The 12,568-nt window shown below is 39.3% G+C and overlaps 2 protein-coding genes across 4 annotated transcripts; one reads left to right on the top strand and one right to left on the bottom strand.

Moving 5' to 3' along the window:
* Nucleotides 1–96: 96 nt before the first annotated feature.
* tmub2 (transmembrane and ubiquitin-like domain containing 2) lies at nucleotides 97–3,975 on the top strand. Of its 2 annotated transcripts, none has more exons than XM_085157253.1 (3): nucleotides 97–204; nucleotides 1,685–2,319; nucleotides 2,761–3,975. In XM_085157253.1, the coding sequence occupies exons 2-3, from the start codon at nucleotides 1,700–1,702 to the stop codon at nucleotides 3,146–3,148; spliced, it is 1,008 nt and encodes a 335-aa protein (XP_085013379.1). In that variant the 5' UTR covers nucleotides 97–204; nucleotides 1,685–1,699; the 3' UTR covers nucleotides 3,149–3,975. The 2 variants fall into 2 exon arrangements, with proteins under 2 accessions (XP_085013379.1, XP_085013380.1); XM_085157254.1 differs by lacking the exon at nucleotides 97–204 and adding an exon at nucleotides 211–603.
* A 111-nt stretch (nucleotides 3,976–4,086) lies between these two features.
* Nucleotides 4,087–11,551, bottom strand: atxn7l3a (ataxin 7 like 3a). Of its 2 annotated transcripts, none has more exons than XM_085157252.1 (14): nucleotides 11,312–11,551; nucleotides 10,733–10,775; nucleotides 10,530–10,601; nucleotides 10,308–10,440; nucleotides 10,041–10,212; nucleotides 9,850–9,947; nucleotides 9,736–9,758; nucleotides 9,596–9,641; nucleotides 9,369–9,406; nucleotides 9,206–9,274; nucleotides 9,056–9,099; nucleotides 8,349–8,420; nucleotides 7,172–7,302; nucleotides 4,087–7,095 (listed from the first exon to the last, which is right to left on the bottom strand). In XM_085157252.1, the coding sequence occupies exons 1-14, from the start codon at nucleotides 11,317–11,319 to the stop codon at nucleotides 6,890–6,892; spliced, it is 1,155 nt and encodes a 384-aa protein (XP_085013378.1). In that variant the 5' UTR covers nucleotides 11,320–11,551; the 3' UTR covers nucleotides 4,087–6,889. The 2 variants fall into 2 exon arrangements, with proteins under 2 accessions (XP_085013378.1, XP_085013377.1); XM_085157251.1 differs by having other exon boundaries at nucleotides 10,530–10,636; nucleotides 11,312–11,549.
* Nucleotides 11,552–12,568: the final 1,017 nt, after the last annotated feature.

Raw genomic sequence — 12,568 nt, 5'->3', positions numbered from 1 at the left:
AAGATACAGTTATGTATTTATTTACGTTGTATCATAGAAGTGGAGCAATGGGCGCGAAAACAGTTTCCAAAACACGCGCCCACCCCGCTGGCCCGTGATGACGTCACGCCGCCACTATGTTTATTATGTGGTTTTTAAGCAGCAGCAGCTGCTAGCTAGCATTAAGCCTCGCCTTCAACCATGCGCTGATTTTACAGCTGGCAGGTGAGATCATTTGATGTTTATGTATACCGGTACATACGCTGAAGACTTTTATATGTCTGGCCGAAGCAGCTGCTCTGTCGGACAACTATTATGCGACAAAATAAATCGAACTATGAGAGCCGTAAACAACGGAAGGTCGTGTTTTTTTCCAGTTAGCTACTTAAGCTAGGTGGTAAGCTAAGTTAGGTCATAGACAGCAGCGTAAACTACAGTGTTGTAAGTTGGAAGTGCAGCAGAATAGCTTTCGTTGTGGCTAGCGTCTAGGTTAGGGCTGTACATCGTGTGGAACAATCATGACAGGAAGAAAAAGAGGGGAAAACAATAATGACACGGCCCTGAATTAGCCGGATGGCTGGCTGAGACTTCCCAGCTACACGAAACAGCTGTTGACCAACCTTGGTAAATGCTACGTGTATTTCTGTAAAGTAATTCTGACGCCGATGAAACCAGGCCTTGATTTCTGAATTTGTAAATACACCATGAAAGGGTTATCTTTTCCCCCTACTACAATTCTTCTTAAAAGAAAAAAAAAAAGTACAAATGTAAATATGCAACTGCATGCAGCTACTGAGCTTTGAAGTGCTTTCACTAGAGTTTGTCTACAAGACTAGAAGAGTAAATGCACAGAAAAACGGGTTGTAAGCATGAATGAGTGTCCTACACAAAAAAGTAAACTTGTTAAACTTCAAGGAGGAAAAAAGATATTACACTTCTGTTTTTCCCCGTCATCATACAGCCTATGGGTGGGACACATGAATCAAATCCTGTGTCATGTCGTTTTCAAATGGGCTGAAATAAGAAAATTGATCAGTAAATATTTTGTTGTTACAGTTGAATAACCCAAACCTCACCTTTGCCCAGTTCCCTTGTTTATCTGCTTTTCTAGTGTTTCATAGATATGTCAGTAATAAAGTAATTGTTTGATGCAGTAAACCTGGAGTGAGAAGTAAACCCAGTGCTACCATATGGCTGTCTTGTTCAGTGTACTGTAAGACCTGTAGAGATCTCAGAGTGCAATTGACGTTGTTTAGCTGTAACTGAACAGATGTAGAGGAGCCTTCTTGCTTGTTTAAACCCCCCCACCCCCCAAAAAAATAATAAAAATGAATATGCTAGTGTATTTCATGGCGTCAACTATGGATGTGTGACTATAGTCTAAGTTTCCATTAAGTAAGGATAATGAGTCTCTGATACATTATATAACTATTTTTGTTATTATGGCGATTTTTATTTGAGGGGGAAAAAAGTAAACCTCTCTGGGGATAACAACAAATCACATATTTGCAGGGAAAAAAAATCCTGTTTTCATGTAGGAAGTTCTGTGTACGTCTACAATGTTATCTTAGAAAGTTTAGATCAGTTTGTTTAGATCATACTATCACATGCAGTATAAGGCAAACTGTTGAACAGGCTCTACAGCACTTGGAGCCACATTTGAAATTGTATGCTACGAAATGTCTTAAACCTATGTTTTCTTCAGGATTAGAGGACAGAGATGGCAGTGTGTGCACTGACCATGTTGGATGGGATGGAGGATGAGGTGACAGCAGCAGGTGGTGTATTGCTTCTGTTCTTGGCCCTCATCTTGGCTTGGCTCTCAACCCATGTGGCTGATCGGGGAGACCACATATTGGGCACGATCCTCACTGTGGGTGCTCATGCCTCTCTGATTGGACTGGGAGGCCATGACAACTACGGTGGAGGGTCAGCTAGTGCCGACACCCCTGAGCAGCAGACGCCTCCACCTTCTCAGGAGAACAAGCCGGACGAAGGAGAGCCGGCAGCTGACAGAGGAGAGGGTGAGGGGACTGTAGAGGGAGCCGAGGGGGTTTGGACAGATTTGTTGCTGGACATACAGAGCAAACAACCACAGGCTGGAAGACTGCTTGTCACTTCTGATGGAGAGGATGATGAGGCTGATGAGGAGGATGAGGAGGAGGAGTTGGAGGAGGAAGTGAAAAAGGCTACAAAGCCTATTCCAATTTTGACCAGCACCACCTCTTCTCCTACCATCACCAGTAGTACCACTTCCATCTCTGTCCGTCTGAAGTTTTTGAATGACACAGAGGAGGTGGCTGTTGTAGAGCCACAAGATACAGTTGGGATACTAAAAAGGTTGGTAAAATAACTGTGAAAATCCACCAAACTTCAAGAATATCAGAATAATTCGCAGATGATACACCAATTAGGCAGTTAGCTTAGCATAAAGATTGTGCCGCCTTGCAATGTTAATTTATCAAGAGCTTATACTTAGTTTGCTGGCTTACACTGGAAGGCTTTACCTTACTGTTGCTTTTCATGTCTTTTGTTTTTTGCAAAGCTTAAACAAGATGCCACATATTACTCAGTCAGCTACAAATGTTCATTTAAGGCATATTTTATTACCTTTAGACAGAGCCAAAAGTTTCTTTTATTGTCTTTCTGCTAAGTAAGCTAATTGGCTTATGTCTGAAACCTTGGATTGATTGTACAGGAGTGGTATTGATCTTCTTGTCTAACTCTTGGAAAGAAAGCGCCTTATAACTGCTTTAATTTCTCATCTCCCTTCTTTTCCAGCAAATGTTTCTCAGGGCGGGAGCATCAAATTAAATTAATCTTCCAAGGCCAGCTGCTGCAGGATCCCAAGAGGACTCTGTTATCCCTAAACATCACAGACAACAGCGTGATCCACTGCCACATCTCTCAGACCCTGCATGATTCCAGTCCAGAGGAGGGGGCTCAGTCCGGAGCAGGAGCCGGGTCCGGAGTCTCCAGTGGATTCAGGGCGGCAGGTGTAGCCATAAGCACCGGCAGCCTGGTGGTGCCTGTCTTTGTGGTGATTCTTGCTGTCGTGTGGTATTTCCGCCTCAACTACAGGCAGTTCTTCACCGCCCCTGCGACCATCTCCCTTGTGGGAGTCACTGTGTTCTTTAGCTTTTTGATATTTGGGATGCACAGCCGCTGAAAAGGCAAAGAAAGGGCACACGCTTATAGTTGAATGTTGTGAGGTGAAATAAAAATAACTACAGCAGTGGGTGAGTGTCTGGAGAGATGTACTGACCATAAAGGGCCTCGGTGCAGATGCTGCAGCTGGTTTGAGAGCGTGCATTTGTGCGAGCGTGTGGGTGGTTAAGTGAGCCTGTTTGTGCATGTACAAAGATAAAATCATGAGTGACTGAGGAGTGTAAGTGCAGTTTAAAAAACAAAAAAACAGCAGTGAGTGAGCATTTGCTTTAACTAAAACCTAATTTAGTTTCTATTCAAAGATGTAGTGGTTCAGACCATGTTGTAATACTGGCTTCATCTCATGGCTCTTTATTGCTGTAAAATACTCATGCTTTCCTGTGCGCTATTCTTTGAGATGACTTTGTGTTTTAAATGTACAGTAAACACAGTCTACACTTACTACAGGTGAACGGCAGCCACCTTAATTAGCATTATGCACTTGAATTGGGAGGGGTAGCAAAATAGACTGCTGTCAACTGAATTCTATCTGTTGACATCTAGTGGTAAGATTTTACATACTGTACCTTTAAGAAAACCAACAAAAAATATGGCTTAAAATCATTTGGAACCATTCACTGTTGTGCTGCGTGTGCCCGTTTGAGTCTTTGCCATCATTGTATTATTTGAATGACTCGAGCTCGCTGTATGCAAATATAAATTGTACAACTGCCTCAGTGCAAGACTGTTTCTTTTATGCTACGTAGGAGTAGTTTAATTTAAACATTATGAAAAGATACTGTAAATATATTGTGTATTTTGTGTAAATAAAATTATACAATGAATCAATGTGCATCTGGCACTTGCTGTCAGACTGCTCTGGTTTCAGTTGCATCTCTTATTAAAGCATTTCAAAACAAACCCCTTCTACTAGCTCTTTGTGGTTTAAAGAAGTCAGTCTCATGGTATTGGTGTTTATTTATATACAAACATCAGTATGCATGGCAGTGGGAAAAAAAAAAGAAAAATAATTTATGTATCACATTGTGTTCAGATACAAGTTGTGCACACATGCACTTATTTGTGCTTGTGCATGGAAAAAAAGGAAAGTCACAACATTGCTTTCTTTTGTCATTGCACTTCTACAGCACAGAAATACACAAAGAGCCACAAATAAACCACAAGCAGTTTACCCTTATTCACAAACAGTGCCATGACCATTGGATCATAGTTACCAAATTATCTCTAACAGTTCATTTAACATTAGTGCACATAGCAAGATTTTACTGGACAGATTCAACCGGGCACAGTCAGAAATATAGGGAAAAAATACAAAATCGGGCTTTGGCAGATTGTCACGATTGTGAGAGGAAATTGAAAGCACTTGACTTTAAGGATTGTATTACATGACCCTCAAAACTTGAACAAATGCTTAAAAATAGAGAACCTGGTGAATGTGAACCCTTAATCAGCATCAAACATTAATCCACCAAACAGTCTGGTACATGCAGCACCTCTGAGGTTGCAGATGTCGAGATCGCTTTCTGTTCTATTTCTTGGAAATAGCTGGTCCAAAAGCATCAAGAATGCCTTCGCAAAGAGACATGATTGTATCTTCAAAATTGCCAATTACGCTGATGTTAAAAAAATGTAACAAAAGAGTTTGGACAAAAGTGCCAAAGTTCTCTCTCCGAGGGCCTTTTAGTGAGACAGAAAGTCACAAAAATGTCCAACCTCATGAAAGGTATATATGAATATGTAACAGAAAAGTGCAAATAATGAAAAAATAAATAAAAATGACTGGTTTAAAACAGGGGTTACTTAAACTATTAAGTAAATCAATGGGTTGACCTCATTTCAAACTCCACATTCTTATTCTTCTATGATTAACAGTTGACAGTTAAAGCCCCACATTTCATCCATTTGAAATAAGTGAATCTAGCTCCTTTGATTTCTGGTTGGTTGCCTCCTGCAAACAGAAGGTTCTAACTATAGGTGGGTGGGACAGCTGTGTGTTTGAGGATATCCCCTCTTGATGAATCGCAGGTGCTTAATCCTGGCAACTTTCCTCATGTTTAATATGAACATTCAATATACATGAAATAAAAATAAGAATAAACAGAATAGGTCAACTTTACCTTCCCTCTTTATGAAAGTCTGATTAAAATAAAGCATCCTGGATTTGCACATCAGATTCCACTATAAAAACTGGATAAAGTCTTTGGGTGAGCAATTTCCAATTTAGAAGAAAAACGAATTCTTCTCCAAGACCTGAAAAGTACAGGACTTTGGCATCTACAATATGTAATAAACCTCATAATTTACGTCAGACACTGTTGGTTACAAGCTTACAAAATGCAGCCTTATCGCTCATGGTCATTAACAACAAGCTGAACTGCTGGGCTGATCTACTTTTACAATGTAATCTACAAGCAAAGTGAGTGAAAGCACACAGGACAAGGCTTTCTAAGAAGGAAACAAATAAACGTTGAATTCATGATTTATGTCAAACATACATGTACTGTACATGTGCCCCAAAAGCCTACTGGCTCATCAAATATCAAAATTCTGCATTTACACACAAGTAATATGCACATCACCACAAAGGCAGTGACAAATACAAACTTAAATATACCGTTAATGTAAACGAGTTAAATATTCCAAATGACACACATACTTTCACAAGAGTCACATTCTAGGATGCATAGTTTTGTGAAAAGAATGATTACACACACATCAACCGCACGTACACTTACACACAGGCACGCACGCACACAAAATTGACATTCACGCTAAATGCAAATCATCATACAGACACACAAACACACACACACGCACGACTGTGCAATACAATGCTAGAATTAAAAAGCCACCGATGAGTACTCCAGTATATGTGTGTCAAGTGTTGAACGTGTCCTTACGACCAAATCTGAACACAAAGTCCAAGAAGAGGGGCCGGTCACAGGCTCACCAACGACAGAGTATCTGAAGGTTTTAGAATTTAAGGCCTTTCAATTTAAGTAGAACTTAAATCTCAACTTTCACTACCAGCTTGTGGTCTGAAAAGTTTTTTTCAGTTCCAGGACATTGCAGTGCTTTGTATGAATCCGGGTGGTCTTATTATTGATGTCTTTTGTAACATCAAGGCCCTCCGTAAAATAAAATTTAGAGCACAGGAGATATCATTTACACACAAGTGGTTCATTTATTTTCAACGATTTATTTCTAAGCTTTTTTTTGCCTTTATTTCAAAGGATCGGCTGCAAGAGCGAGGATGACATGCAACATGGGTAGCATGTTCTTTATTTCTATATCTGCATAAAATTATGTTTTGGTTCAAATAATCTACTTTTACTACTTTACAATTTTCTTTAATTGGCTGGAAAGTTTTCTGCAGTGTCGTGTGGAAGCTCCTCCATGAAAGAGCCACACAAAGCGTCAACCAAATGCATCAAGTCCTCCTCAATATCAACTGAAGACAAATATATGTCGTAAGTTAAGTGTATAGCAGAAGTCAATTCTGTTTGCCGATCCGTTACTGCAGATACTCTGACTGGACTCTGACCGCAATTCTTAAACTCTGTGTTCATAATTTAGGAAGGACAAATCTTTAAATGTAGATGCCTCAGTTATCAAGGCCAAATGATTACTAAGGAACTTCTAAGTCAAGTTTCATCCCATTCAGCTCAGACCTTTAAAGCTTGGTGTGAAAGAAGGGACTTAATAAGAGGAGGCGAGGGCTGGTCTGACAAATTGGCTTATGCTAGTTTAAATCATCATAGATACTTGAAATAGGAGGTGCTGAGAGTTTGGGCCTCTTTTTTTTGGTCGATATACTGATATTACTCTGGGAGCTGCTGCCGCCGCCTCCAGCCAGGCTTCCACTCCCACTTCCTCCTCCTCCACTGTTCAATGGAAGAGATGGCTTCTTCTTTTTCTTGGGCTTCCGAGAATCTGAATGGTTGGTGCCTGCAACAAGAACAGGAATGTATTTTACTGATAAAACCTACATGTCATAATTACTAAATGAATGTCCCTTCCTTACTGGCTTTAGATGAAGCAGAATCAGTAGGTGAAATATCAGAGTCCTCCCACTGCAGGCGGCTCATTAAGGGTTGTGCATCTGGAATGTCAAAGCTGTCAGTCTCCACAGCATCTGCATCAGGCAGCGTTGGCCTGTGACATAAAAAACAGACACAGTAACACAGTTTTAGACAAAGTCACACACAGATAACACACAAACAAAATGTCTATATATCTGTTAAGTTTCTTTTCCATCTCTATAATACCAATAACAACACCACAACCAACAACACCACTATTACTTTTAATAATAACAACAACTCTACAACACAAATGCACATTTGCCCAACATTTTGCTTATAGTTGTTGGACAAATGTATCTTTGTGTGCTTATTAACACATGTCCTTCTTTCTGACCCACACTGTTTTTTGTTTTTTTTTATACATGACTCCCTCTCACTGGGTTTTTGATTTTAGGTGAATTCTTTGGGGGGAAAAAAATGTCTCGAGAATTAAAAGAATCAAATTTCAAGCAAAAACAATAACATCAAAAACTGCTTATTATTGCCTCTATCAATAACAAGATAAATAGCTTCATTTTCTGAACCGTGTGCATAAAGACAAGACCTGGAAAATTATACTCGACCATTTTCACCATTTCTGTCACTTTGTAGATGAAATATTTTATACATGAACTAAGATGATATTTCTGTTTAAGGTAATTCTTTAAGCGCAGTGTACTCATCTCAGCTGTTAAACCATACTTTCAGACTAAGATGTATGGAGTGGGTTTATTATTATTTTTAGTAAGGCCGATAGGCTGTGGTGTTTATGATAACAAATAGTTACAAGTAAGGGTGCTACAACCACAGATTTTGGTGTCATGTTCCGGTTCACAGGACCAGAAAAACTTCCTGATGTAGTCTATCGATCTTTCCCAGTGTTTAAAACTCATGCAGCGTTCAGTTCTGTTAACAATGGCTTTACAAGTCATTTACAGCAGTGCTTTTGCATAAATGTCGTTCCTGGCAAGAAAGGCGTCCCTCTGCCAGAGTTGCCAAGGCAACCATATCAGCAAACAGTGAACTGTTTGAGCAAACACCTGCACGATGAGGGTAACAACGCCAACTCAAACATGACTTTTGTCAAGTGCACTCTAGGTAGTGGTTTTGGTGAGGAACGGGTCAGAGTACACTCACGCGGACGGCCCCAGGAGGAACAACCTGACGGCCCTCCTCTGTTCGTCCGTGTGTTGGGGACATCGCTGAGACCTGGTGGGACACAAGGTGGCATTATACATCCCTGACTGATGGCCCGCCCACACCCACCATATAGTTTTACACATCTCACTGCCGGCAGGCCAGCAGGGAAGGTGGGACGAACTGATGGGACACAGTCAGAGACCAACTGATAATGGGCCGTTATGAGTTATAAACTATTAGAGGTTAGTTACTGATGGGTTCCTCATTATTATAAGTCTATGTATTTACTGCTGTTGTTAAGACCTTTAAAGATTTGGCTCTTCACCTTGGAGAAAAAGAACAGGTCTAAAAGAGATGTTTTTCAACAATTATGAGTTGCCACTTGTGTTCCCTTGAGTTAGTTTGATCATACACAATTTTCTTATTTAATTAAAAAAAACAACTTCCTTATATTTATGTATTTCATTTTCAGCCGTGACTTTCAGTTTCAGACAACAGTTCTAAGCAATTAAGATTTCAAGGTATGAGGACGCTGACCTCAGAATTTAGATTCAATTAGATGGTTAAATCAACATGAATCCAGGTGTTATGTTACCATAAACTATGCTGCAGGGAGCTACACAAAAGCAGCTGGCTGTTTTCTCAAAACAGAAAAGGTTTAATTACAAGTTAATCTTTGTGTCAGAGGCTTAGGCAGTAATTACCTGGTACACATCTTCTTTGTGTGCTCAGATATCACCCCACATTGCTGTAGAAACACACAATACTTTAATGATTCACACTTATATAATTAAATCAGTAGTTGGAACATTAAAAAAATGACATGCTTCGGCAGATTCATGAAAATTGCTCACCGTCGTTAGAAGGGATCTGACTTCATCGGGGCCCAAGGTTTCATAGCTGATGCCAGTATTATAGTTGTACTGAATTTAAAAACAAAACATAAACCTTTATGAGTATAGAATTTACAATACTTTATAGCCTAGCAATCAATTTGATCACAGGAGGATTTGTCACCTTGTAAGATTCGGCACCGACGCCACTTCCAAGCTCACCTGGAATGCATACGCACAAACACACTGTTCATGTAACAGATTGAGAACGCTAAAAGCAAATCAAAATTGAACTATAAATTCCATCTGCATCTAAAAGAAAAATATTTGCATTTCACTTTGAATTGTTTCCTACAACTTTGAGCTATGAACTTGAAAAAACAACACAACAAAAAACCCCGATAGACTCACCGTTTTTATGTTTCAGGGATTTGGATCTTCTTGGGGAATTTTGACTCTGCACAAACAAAAATGTTAAGATTAAAATAACCTTATGATACACATGAAAAATTCATTTATACTAACAATGTGTAATTAAAAAAAAAACATACCTTATCTGACTTTCTCTTCTTGGCTGTAAAAAGGAAATAAGAAATGTTTATTTTAAGTAACCACCTGGAGATTTCTTTCATCTCTCAGTACAATGCAATCACTCAAGTGCTCACTTTTTTTTTCAGCCCCATACGACCAGTCATTATCATTAAGGTCATCATTGTCTTCCTGATCACTCTCTGATTTGCTCATATTATTACTGCTGGCTAGCCTGTTAAAAGAAGATCAAATAATTGAATTAGAATTTCATGTATAACTTTGGATCACTGCAGGAATTTCTGCTTTATGACCTTCACTGACCGACCTGCGGTTGGCGATGCGGCTGCTGTTGCGTCCCATGCCAAGGCATTTCTCCAAATGTGGAGCAAAGCGAGAAGCTGCTATTAATCTTTTACAGTTGGGACACTCACACTCTTTGTTCTTCCACTGATTGTACACCTGCCCAAATATGTCCACTCCTGGTTGATCCACAATTTCTGGAGGGGAAAAACAAACAAACAAACAAAAAAAAAAACAGTAAGCAAACACATTGAAGACAGACAGAATAGAAACCAGATCCAACGGCACCAACCAAACTCCTTCATGCTCTCTTGGTCCGTTTCATCCAAGAAGAAATAGCCCTGTTTAACAGCTCGATGCACCTCAAAACACAGGCCCAAACAGGCATCTTCCACCAGCTCAGAGTAGATGTCATGGGCCAGGGCCTACAACAACAAAAACATAGTGTAACACCAAAGACAAACCCAATGTTAGGTAAATGCATGGGTACCTGTATGCACAGGTTATACCTCACCTCCAGCCTGGTGTTGTCTGGGCCTGAGAGGGGCATATCCTCCATTTTCATTTGAAAATCTCTATTGGAAGTCTTGACAGCAAGGTAATAAGATTGATATCTGAGGACTTAAAAGAGATAGGATGGAAGTGAAATCACAGCATGCTTGAAAGGCAACAGATGTAAGGCACACAGATTCAAGATACCAGTCGCAAATAACATACTTTAAAAATATGTATTAGCACTTGTTCCAGGTCTATCTTCATCCTGTTGAAAAGAAGAAATAATCGCTGGTCATGTCCAAGATCACCACAGAAGTTTCATGTAAACATATGATAATTAGCGGTACAATCTGACCACAGTAACCCCAAGCCTGAACTGAACATATCAGCACATATCAGCTACAGCAACATCCTGATTTTCACATTACTGGACATCACACACAGAGAGAAATGTGGTTTTAACAATGTACTCTAACCAGCTTTAGCATTACATGTGGTTGATTGAGATAAACGAGATACCTATGTATCCAACACGAAAGCTCAAAAATAGCTACATTTTACAAAAACACATTCATTTAAACTACCTCACGAACGACTAGCTAACGTTAGTAGAACCTAAACGCAGGTAGTGACAGTTCCTTAGCAAATTAACTCCGGCTGATATCACCTTTCATGGTTTATATCTGCTGGCCCCACTGCTCTACTAATATGAGCTGAAGGAAAGGCCTTTGTGGCATTCAAATACTAAGAAACAGTGTAGCGACGTTAGGTGTGTTTTAATTTCAAACTGTTTCCTCTTACCCTGTCATGCCGAAAACTCAGCCTGAACCGGGCAGTTTCTCTGAAGGAGGCAACATGACCGAGTCCATACAAATAAAACGCGTTAGCAGGAGGCCCGGTCTTCAGCTACAGCCATTTTAATAACACGGGCAAAACAAAAAGCTCGATAAAAGTGTTTGTTGTCGCAGGTGTCGATTAGCAAAACTGACGGTACGAGCGAGGAGGCCGACAAAGCATATAAACCAGCTAACTTCCGGTTGTAGCAATAAAAATAAAAGCTTAACCTGCAAATGTGAAGCGAGTTGCTGGAACTCGACAAAAACAAAAAAGAAAAAAAAAAAAACAAGAATACAGTCCATGTTGATATCGTTAAAAAGGATAGAGATTAAGCTAATTTAATCATTCAAATGCTTGTAAAATTTATACAATAATGTAATGAAAGGCAATGTAATGTAATGTTGCTACATTCAAAAATACCAATACACAACATGACTCATTTAATTTTTCTGTCACTATTTGCTATATTATGTGCATTTTTATATTAACAAGCAAGATGAGGAAATATATCTTAATTTTTAAAAATCGAATCTTTTAATTTCTAACTAAAACAAGAACAACATTTTAAAAACAATTGTTAACATTTTTATTTAGCCACATATCTTTAACAGCTAGCTACTTGCCAGAATGAATTTTCATATTTATTTTATAAGCTGTCGAGCTCATTTAACATCACAGGGCACAAACAGCCAATTTGAACTAGAAATTGACAGTAAATTGTGAAGAAAAACTTTATTGTTCATATATTGTTTAATTATTTTGGCTTAAGGGACAGCTTTATAAGTAGGGGAAAACGGTAAAAGCTACGAAAATAAAATGTACAGTCTGACATTTATGCCCTCTATGACATATTCCAAAGCAGTCCAGTGGGCCAGACTGTAATGTTCGTAGGGCTGATTCTGGTCCCTGGGCCAGCAGCAGACAAAATTAGCGCCACCTAGACCAGCTGCACTTAAACACCTTAAACGGATCTAAGAAAACAAAACAAAAAAATCGAAGGCCCTAATAAATTACATAAAATTATGTTTAAAACTGTGTTTAAAAATTGAGTACAGAAGAAACTTAGTGACTTTCTGGTTATATGGCACCCTGCATAAAAAAAATACAAACACCCCAAAACAAAACAAAACAGAAAAAACTGTGGGGAGATTAGTGAGGTATTGAAGAGCGCGTTTATACCTTTACTTTGAAGGTACAGTTCGGGTGTTTCCGCTTTCACAG

Source organism: Neolamprologus multifasciatus, chromosome 4, assembly GCF_963576455.1.
Source record: "Neolamprologus multifasciatus chromosome 4, fNeoMul1.2, whole genome shotgun sequence".
NCBI lineage: Eukaryota > Metazoa > Chordata > Actinopteri > Cichliformes > Cichlidae > Neolamprologus > Neolamprologus multifasciatus.
Note: the sequence above shows the minus strand (reverse complement) of the source record. Positions and strands in the feature narration are given on the sequence as shown.